This window comes from Martes martes (genome assembly GCF_963455335.1).
Source record: "Martes martes genome assembly, chromosome: 6".
NCBI classification, from domain to species: Eukaryota; Metazoa; Chordata; class Mammalia; order Carnivora; family Mustelidae; genus Martes; species Martes martes.
Window position 1 is genome coordinate 53367472 of NC_137893.1, and position 10532 is coordinate 53378003.

At 41.2% G+C, this 10532-nt stretch overlaps 1 protein-coding gene across 3 annotated transcripts in view; it reads right to left on the bottom strand.

Annotated features, from left to right (window-relative positions):
- The window catches only part of PCMT1 (protein-L-isoaspartate (D-aspartate) O-methyltransferase), a 43963-nt gene extending 34319 nt beyond the window's left edge, over positions 1–9644 (bottom strand). The window contains exon 1 of one of the 3 annotated variants that reach the window (XM_080805310.1): positions 9064–9644. In XM_080805310.1, the coding sequence (XP_080661436.1) occupies positions 9064–9292 (229 nt within the window). In that variant the 5' untranslated portion in view covers positions 9293–9644. The remainder of the gene's footprint in view (positions 1–9063) is intronic. The other 2 variants (XM_080805309.1, XM_080805308.1) reach the window with 2 other exon arrangements.
- Between the last annotated feature and the right edge of the window lie 888 nt (positions 9645–10532).

The following is a 10532-nucleotide window of genomic DNA, read 5'->3' on the forward strand; positions in this document are numbered from 1 at the left end:
CTTTATTAGACCATTATTGGGTGGTTTCCAAAAATTCCACCACAAGATTCTTTTTATTTTTGCCCCAAATTCTGTATTTTGAAAGATGCCTAAACTAAGCTACATTTAATAAGTTAAGTCACTTTGCCATTTTTGGTAATTTGACATATACAACTACCAGTGCCCTGAAATGTTTTTATCAAACAGCAAAACAATTTAGTGTTTCACTTTTGGTGGCTAGCCTAATTACGAGTAAATGTGTAATTACCACTAGGCTCTCTAAAATAGTGAACAGCTTTAGAACCACCCATACCCAATCCTCCTGCACCCTTGGGACCAAGGACCTTAATTAAATAATTATAATAATGGCTAATGTTGGTCCAAATACGCAACTGATCCAAAGGACAAGTCAGCAGGATTCAAAAAGGAGAATGCAACAGAATCCAAGCCATAAGTCAAATAGTAAGAAACTTGAAAAGATTAGAGCCATGTTAAGTGTCTGTTTCTCTTTTCTACTTGTGGGATGGTAGAAGGCTGCAGAGGGAGATAAATTCCATGGAAAAAACAAAAATGTTTTAAGAGTCATGATTTAGATATGAAGAAAACTAAAATGTGACATGATTCCAAGCAATTGATCAAATGTAAAAACAAGGAAAAATATCTGACTATTCCTCTACAATAGTGTGTGGGGGGTGCTCTGTGATGTTGGAAACAGAAAGTAGGGAATAAACCCACAGCAGACTACATAACTTAGCCAAATGCTGACATAGTCATACAGTTGATGACTACTGATTTCCAACACTTAAAAATCAACAAAATACAGAAAATTTATTTACTGCTGAGGACGAAATACAAATTATCAACTTTGACAATGTAAAAGAGCCAATAATAAGTTGGAAAATAAGAGGGAGAACTCCCTAGTATCCTTTCTTACAAAGTAGAGGGGTTACCAGAGATAGTGTTAGTTTATAAATTATAAAAAAAGAAACTGAGGTTAAAGTATATTACTAAAAGTTGGAAAGGTAACCACAAAAAAGGAAGCAAAAAATTATGATATAACTATATGAGGGAGAGCTGGGTTTGTAGTGTTAAACACTTGTCCATCTTGGCAGGAGGTCAACAGATAGTGTCTGAAGTTGATAAAACACGAAATGACAGTTTAACCACATTATTTAAAGACATGAAGATAATCACCAGAAAAAAACAAATGTTTAGTTAAAAGTGGTTCCCTCTAGGCACTGAGTCTAGGGGTAGGGAGGAATGGAGCCAAGCAATTGTGATTTTTCAATAAATACCCTTGTGTAGGATTTTATATTTTAATCATATACATATATTACTTGACTAAAAATTAATCTTGGGGCACCTGGGTGGCTCAGTTGGTTAGTGTCTGACTCTTTTTTTTTTTTTTAAAGATTTTATTTATTTATTTGACAGACAGAGATCACAAGTAGGCAGAGAGGCAGGCAGAGGGAGAGAGAGAAGGAAGCAGGCCCCCGCTGAGCAGAGAGCCCAATATGGGGCTCGATCCCAGGACTCTGGGATCATGACCTGAGCCGAAGGCAGAGGCTTTAACCCACTGAGCCACCCAGGCGCCCCAAAGTGTCTGACTCTTGATCTCCATTCAGGTCTTGATCTCAGGGTTGTGAGTTCAAGGCCCACATTGGGCTCCACGCTGGGTGTGGAGCCTACTTAAAAAATAAATAAGTAAATAAATAAATAAATTTTTAAAATCTTTTTTAAAAAATAAAAATTAATCTTAATTCTCTCAACCTTGTTATCATAGATTGTACGTATTTATATAAATATATACACAATACACACACACACACACACACACACACACACAGCCCTCCAATTAGCAAGATGCAAGATGTGGCAGGGGACTCCTCCTTCACAGTGGCAGAATTTTAACTGGGGGCATTATCTAGCCCCTCTGTAGTTTACACGTAGTCTTACAATTAGGTTCTTGTCAACAGAACATACACAGTAATTATGTTTTTGCAACTTCCAGATCATCCCCTTGAAAAGGAATGGGGTTTTTCTCTTTCCCCATTCTTTTCCCCACTGGCTGGAATATGGAAATGATGGAGGTAAACTATCTTCAACCTTTCAGATAAGGGAAAGACTTTAGGAAGCACAAGAGAGATGGAACGCAGGTCCTCAACGCTTTGGAACCACCATATTATCTCTGAACTGCTTATGCTTGGGTTGTTACAGGAGATAGAAACTCATTTTGTTTCAGCCATTGTTACTGCGGTCTGTTACAGCAGCTGAACGGGTACCCTAAGGCACACAGTATATGAGAAGGAAAACAGATCAGTCTGAAGAACAGGGCTGGAGTTGGAGCATGGGAATAGGTGGTATAAGACCCTAAAGAGGCCTAAAATCTGAGCAACAGGTGTTTACACTTGATACAGTAAACAATATGAAGCCTGGGCAGGCAAGCAACCTAACAGAAAGCAGTATACTAGGAAAATGAGCATAATGTGTAGAACGGAGCTGAGGGGAGGGAAACAGAGTGAGACAACCCATCAGATACTTGGAGGTCTATCATTCCAAGTGTGGACTAAGAACCCTGGCTGGGAGAGTACCAATGAAAGTAACAGTGAAGTGATGACTAAAAAAGGAATACCTAAGAACTGCTGAGTTAATGTGGTAACAGTCTGAAAGAATCAAGAACTACTCCAAGATTTTTGATCCAGGAGAAGAGAAGAACGGAAGCAACCCTGGCAAAAATGGAAAGGATGAAAGCCAGTGCTGATATGAAGCACTGAACACAAGGGGGAAAAGGTAAGCTGTCATGGACTTCAAACAAGTTTCTCTAATCTTGCTACAAAGTTACATCTCAATAAAAGAAGTATTGCATTACATTATATTACTTTATTTGACCTGAGCAGTTGTTCACCATCTACTCTATATTCCTTCTCAATTATCAACATGCCAGGAAAAACAGTAAGAAATGAACAAACTGTTCACCTTTTACTTCCTCTCTAGAATGATTAGGCATAAGAGGTAAGCAGAGCTTGAGACACTTTCAGTATACAAAGTCTGAGAGAGATTAGTTTTAAATTCATACTATAATCAAAGAAGAATTTCACATGATGGCTAATTATGATAAAGAGTATCATCTAAGTACCAGAGATTACTTAAAAATACAATTTTTTTTACTAGAGTTGTTAAATCATTATGTTGTACACTTGAAACTAATGTAGCACTCTGTGTCAGATAATTTAGAAAGAAAAAACACATCTTTCCCAGGACTGCTATCACTCCAAAAAGATACATAAAGTTAACTATTTGTTTTGACACTATTTCTTAAAGGAAGATGTTCCCTGGACTCCTCACATCTGACAAACTAAAATGCTATACAGAATTCTAAAATATAAGTAACCAAATGTTAACTTCTGTGGCTCTCTTCCTAACATACATGCGTGTGCGTGCGTGCACACACACACACATTGCCCTGCAGCTGATTTTACAGAATCCATGATGCGAATGAAATCAGTCCTTAGGAGTTTAATGTACAGTTAAAGCTGATGACAGATCTCTTCTATGATATCCCTTACAGAAAAATGGTCAACCATTCTTTGCTTCAACATATTCTGCAACAGAAAACATTATTTTTCAAAGCCAACTCTTTGATTGTTAGGATAGCTTTGTGAATACTTCCTTACAATAAGCCAAGATCTGCCTTCCATTGGTCCTGGTTTGACTCTCAAGTCATGACATTTCCTAAAATATTTAAACACTATTGCTCTCTCAAGCTTCCTCATCGCTAATCAAACCACCTCAATCCCATCAAATTACCATACAAAATGCTGACTCTCTCTGGTCATCTTGATCACCCTTGTCTGATAATCTTTTGTTTTTCACTGCTACTCTTAAAGCATGTTCGCCAAAAACTAAATGTAATACTAATAAAAAAAATATGTGGAGGGGCGCCTGGGTGGCTCAGTGGGTTAAGCCTCTGCCTTCGGCTCAGGTCATGATCTCAGGGTCCTGGGATCTAGCCCCGCATCAGGCTCTCTGCTCAGCAAGAAGCCTGCTTCCCCCTTCTCTCTCTGCCTACTTGTGATCTCTGTCAAATAAATAAATAAATAAAATCTTTAAAATAAAATATGTAAAATATGTGGAACAGCACAATGGACTTAAGACCACATGAAATAGAATGTAATACAATCCAGCTAGATCTAGTGCTATCCAATAGAACTTATAATGATGGAAATGTTCTATGTCTGCACTAACAGGTCTAGCCTCGTGGGGCTACTGGGCTCTTAAAATATGGTTACTGTGACTGAGAAACTGAATTTTAAATTTCATTTAACTTTAACTGATTTAAATTTAAGTAGACTGATAGTAAAGCCCCTCCAATCATATAAATTAGATTCTACTCAATGTACTGTAAGTTTACCTATTAGTATGTACCCATAAGACTGACTTGAAACAAATCAAAATGAGGAGGATTGGACTCTAAATGAGGCCCCCATTTTTTAAAACAATCCCTTAGGATTTTCTTAGCTGGTTTATTTGGCCTATGAACACACATGGTAAAACTACTGGAATATTCTATTTTCCATTAGTTATGCTACTAGTAGCTAAGAATGACACTCTAAATAGCATAAAAAAATAATTCCAATTTGCGTAAGGATACAAAAACTACAAATTATTATAATTCTTATTCAAATACCGAATCAAGGTCTCCACCGAAATGTCTTCTTAGCCTCTCAAATACAACATCCCCAAAAATAAACTCGTACTCTCCCACACCTCCTTCCCACCACCCAAAAGTCCCTGCTGCTCACTCACTTATTGTTCCCAACTCAGAAAATGGCAAATCATTCCAACTGCCCAGGCCCAAAACCTTGCTTCTCATATCCTTGACTCCAATCTTTTTCCCACACCCCAAATCCAAATCTAGGGCATGCAATTTTCTCTGCTTGGAATGCCTGTCCCCCGGCTCTATCTGCAAAGCTAGAATTTCTTCCCATCCACCAACTCTGCTCAAGTGACAGTGCAGTGAGGCCTTCTCTCCCACAACTGAAAACCTAGGATCCCACACTCCCAATTCTCCTCTTCTTTGTGACTTATCTTGGGACATACTAAGTATTGTACTTGTTTGCTCCCATAAGAAGGAATCTATAAGAGAGAATATTTGTTTTGTTCAGTTTGGTATATAGAAGATAGTTAAGATAGTTAAATATCAGTTGACTGACAAATCCTGTAAACATTATGGAATATGCAAATGACATAATCAAGGATGCAAAATTAAAATAACTGATATAATTAGAACACTGGACTGAATTTTTTCTAACAAATAAAAATAGGTAAAACAAACAAACAAACAAAAAACAAACCAAATATTTTAAGTGGCCACTATAGTATTTGATGTCTATCAGTTAAGAGTTAACCTTATACAAATGCTCAAGTTTAGACACCCCTGCTCTAGGAGAACACCTTTCTCAACCTCAACCACTCCTGTCCCCATCTTTTCCTAATTTTACCATGGCTTGATATTATTCCAATAAAAGCAGAAAATAAATTCTAATATAAACATTACTTAAATTGTCACATTTCCTGGATTAAGCAGGCTCATAGTTGTTTTAAGTTAATTTGTTTTAAGAGCACATTAGCCCATAATTATAAAATAACTATATTCTTCATTTCTATAGACCTGCACTGTCTAAGACGGTAGCCGTTAGCCACATGTGGCTATTTAAGTTAAATAAATAAAAATCCAGTTCCTCAGTTGTGTTAACCACATTTCAAAAGCTGAATGCCACATGTAGCTCTAGTGGCTACCATACTGAACAGGCCAGAGCTCTATTGGGCAGGACTGTTACAGACATTTTTTTTTCCTAAAACTTTATTCTAAAGCATAAAACTGATTCAGCTGAAACACTAGCAGAATTTAACCTCAGAAGTTTCAAGTCTCTGTGTCAGTGATTCTCAAAGTGGTCCCCAGACCAGCAGCAGCATTACTTAGGAACCTGTAAAAATACAAATTCCTGGGGGCACCTGGCTGGCTCAGTCTGTGGAGCATGTGACTCTTGAACTCAGGGTTGTAAGTTCAAACCCTGCACTGGGCGTGGAGCCTACTTAAAAAGAATAAATAAAGTAATTTATTTTTTTAAAAAATACAAATTCTTGAGCCACAACAATCTGTTTTAACTAGCTCTCCAGGTGATCCAGAAGCATGCTCAAGTTTTAGACCACTTTCCTAAGTTACTCGTGAGTGGTTGTTGGTGCACCTGGGTGGCTTAGTCGGTTAAACATCTGCCTTCAGCTCAGAACATGATCCCAGGGTCCTGGGATTGAGTCCCACATGTCAGGTTCCCTGCCCAATGGGGAGTCCGCTCCTCCATCTTCCTCTGTCTGTCCCCACCAAATGAATCAATAAAATCTTTTTTTAAAAAGTGATTGTCAAAAAAAAAAAAAAAAAGTGGTTGTCATCATAAGCTATGAAATACTGAGACATACCATTTCATTCTACAATATTCCATAAATGATATATCAACTATGAAATCATACATAACCAAATTTCTATTATGATATCTTATATAAGGAAAACTCAGTAGATATTTTCAATAAAATTATAATAATATTAAAACTAAAACAATCGTGAACTTCATTTCTTTTAAAAAATATATAACCGTAATTTGCTTCCTCTTCCAATTTGCAGATTCTTTTTCACTTCAACACCAAAATAACACATTTTTTTAAGTTCTTTATTTTAATTCCAGTATACTTAACAGTATAGTGTTATATTAGTTTCAGGTGTACAATAGAGTAATTCAACAACATAATTACACTTTTATCTTTCTCTAAGAGTCAACTAAAAGCCTTTAAGTTAGGAAGAACACACAACAGTGGAATAACAGGAAAAGGGAGAAATTTTCAAATTTTGTGAAATTCTCACATGAGACGGTAGTGCTTTTATAATAAACTAATAAGTAAAAATGAAATCTATTAGCTAGAATTCAGCAAGAAGTTGACACTAACATTGCACAAGTGTTACAAGAGGCTAAACAATTTGAACACTCTAATTTCCTGCAATAAATCATAGCTACAGTATAAGACTAAATATTTGCAATATCAACATCCACGTATGGTAAATAGTTATCATTAAATTTTCTGATAGAAAAACATCCTTAGAAATTTCAGCTAAGAATAATAACACTGCAATAAAATGATTATAAAACCACTGGGGAAAGAGCTAGCTTGACTTACTAAAAGTTTGACCCAAAAAAGAGAGTCATTAAGAGCCTGATTACAAATTTCTGCCATAGCCAAGTGTCTACTGTGATAAGTTACCAGTGGAAAATTACTTAGTCACAATTTGTGCAATTTGTGAATGTTTTGGATGTGTTCACTAAAACTGTAGGCACTAGATCATTTTTAAGTAATGTTGTTAAAATTTTTATAACATATTGAGTTTATGTGTAATCCATGGGAACCTAAATCACACTTAAAAACACTGCCTCAGGGGTCCCTGGGTGGCTCAGTTAAGAGTCTGCCTTTGCCTAAGGTCATGATACCACGGTCTTTGGATGCAGGCCCCACATCAGGCTCCCTGCTCCTTAGGAAGCCTGCTTCACCCTCTCCCACTCCCTCTGCTTGTGTTTTCTTTCTCGCTGTGTCTCTATCTGCCAAATAAATAAAATCTTTAAAAATAACAACAACAACAAAAAAGTCTCGAACAACTTCTATCTTAAAAAAAAAAAAAAAAAAAATACTGCCCCAGCATGTAAATGTCCACTTCCACTCAAGTGTCCTTCCGTAAAATGAAGACTGGCAATGCTTGACAGAATTTTGAAATCTAAACATTCTTCATTAATAAATGCACAGGACACAATTATAAAATTTTTAAATAGTGTAATAAAAAAATAGTCAACTAATATTAAGTACTAACCATGTGCCAAACGAGGATATTTATTTCTCTCACTCATCTTGGTATTCCTAGCACAGATCCAAGCACATAATGTATATTTAATTGCATTTATGAAAAAAGGAATGAGTTTAAGTTGAGAGAATTCCAAAGATTAAAAACACGAAAGTCCTAACCCTCCAGGAAGTTACAAATCGAATTAGGAAACATGACAAACACAAGAAAAGCTAAATAACATATGACAATTAAAAATACCACGTGGCAGGATGCGATTATTTGCAAAGTTGGTGGCAAACAGAGTGATACAAATTCTGACTAGAGTGAAGGGATTACAGACTGCGGTCCTCGATTTTAAAAAAGTAAGTAACACAGCACTCATCTCACCTCAAAATTATCGTAAAGGAAGGAATACAATAACTAAAGAGAATGATATAAAGAAACTGCCTTGAAAAAAAGTTAGAACGTTCTATACATACAATTATTTGCTGGATCGAGGACCTCTAAAAGCTCCTGAAACACAAGTCTCTCAGGAACCGCATCCTCTGATTATTTCTTCCTCCGCCCCCCACGAAGATTTCCACTGGACAGCCGCCCCAGAAATTTCTCCCAGCATCCGCAATGACAATACTCTCATCTTTCCCTCCCTCCCCTCGCCTGTATCAGACGGCGGCATCTCCCTCCAGAGGAAAAAACGGAGGGCGGGGGAGGCTGTATAGGAAGGAGAGAATGCTTACAGTGAGGCCGATTAAGGAGGAGGAAGGCGAGACCACGCGGGGGTCGAGGGTGGAGTCCCCTCCGACCCAGCCCAGCCTCTACGCCAGACCAAGATCTCCCCACCCCGAGGGCACGCCCCTCGCCCGCCAGACCCGAACGAGCAGGCAGCGAACTCGAGTGACAGCCCCACCACCTGTGTCGCAACCCCTCCCCCAGGCCCGTGGGGAGACGCCTGCCCCTACCCCACCAAGAGCGGCCCGTGGCTCTTTCTCTACCCCTCCAGTCCAAGTCGCCAATGAGTGACAGGTCCCCGGGGGAGGCGATAGCAACCGCACGCCGCTCGATACTGCTGGTGCAACACTGCACCGCACCCTCCAGCCGGCACGGGGCGGGGGCGTAGACAGAGCGTTCCCGACCGCCCAGGGGGACCCAGTCCAGGCCTCGCCTGGCCCAGTTGCCCCACACTGGGCGGGGGTGGCACTTACTGCGGAGATTGTGGATTAGCTCCGAGTGGCTGGCGCCGCCGGATTTCCAGGCCATCGCTAAGCACACCCGGAGCAGGTACAGAACCACCTTCAGCGCGGCGACGGTGCCCAGCAGCTTCCCCAAGAGTGAGACCACCTCCCACACGGTCACCGCCCCGCTCGCGTCCCCGCTGTAGTCTCCGCTGTGACTGCTGTCGCCGCCGGTGCCGCCACTGCGCGCTCCCGGCATCCCCCGCGGCACGCATGCGCTCTGTGACGCTGTGCGGCCTCGGGTGCGGCGGGGTGGGGCCGCGGGCAGAGGTGGCCGCGTGCCCCGCCGCCTGCGCCTGTGGCTGCTGCGGCTGCTGCGGGCCGGCTGGGAGCCCGGGCTGAGTCAGCGCCGCCTCCGCCGCCGCCGCCGCCGGTGCGTGCCCCCTCTCTGAGGCCTCGGGATGCGCACCGCCGCCAACTTGCTGAGTTCGCCCTGCGGCCAGGCGGGGCGGGCCCCGGCGCAGTCGGTCACGTGCCTGGCTGCGGCCTTGGTTACCGAGCGCGGTGGCACGACGGTGGGACCGGTTCGTGACGCCGCGTATGCTCGATCTGGTTACGCCGCTGCCGGTAACTCCGTAGTCAGCTGTTGCGAGCAGCGGGTCTGCTCCTATAGCTGTCCAGATTGTTAGACGGTGGGCTTCCTCCGTACTCCTCACCCAACCCAGTTATCTAATATTTAGGTCCGTTAGAGTAAGAGCTCCGTATGGTGGAGCCTGAATAATCTTAATGGAACCCGAGGGCAAAGGCCCTCTTTCACCCGAGTACTGAGTCTCTGGCTTTGTGACAAGTGCATTAATGTTTGGTAGCAGAAACTTTGCGACCCTGGTTAGTTCTCAACTCTAAAGCACACACTCGGAGAGTGGAAGAACACCATAACAAGGCGGGGGGGGGGCGTGGGAATGGTTTGCTCCTGCAAACAATGCAATCGGCTAAAATTACCACAGTATCTAATGGAGAATGTTCTTTTCCCAATACAAGTGTGCATTTTCAGCTAATTAGTCCCCACAAAGTCCACCATTAGACTGGACACAGCTTTATCACTATCAGCCCTGCAAGACAGTGAGTTCGTTCAGGAAGCTGACTGGGAACATTGCCCGTCACATCCAACTTGCTGCCTCCTAATCAGAATTGAGAATGACAGAATCCAGTTATCATTTAGTCCAATAAACTTTCAAGAACAAAGCAACGTCAAGACCTCTAGGCTACTGCATGAGCAATGATTTTCAAATTCCAATTCTCATCAGATTTTGTCAAATGAAACACTCAGCCTAAAACCACTCCAAAGATATATTTGTACATTACCTGTTTTCTGGGATTCTGTGACAAAGGAAACCACATTCAAAACAGTACTCTTGGGGCGCCTGGGTGGCTCGGTCATTAATCGTCTGCCTTGGGCTCAGGTCATGATCCCAGGGTCCTGGGATGGAGACCCACATTGG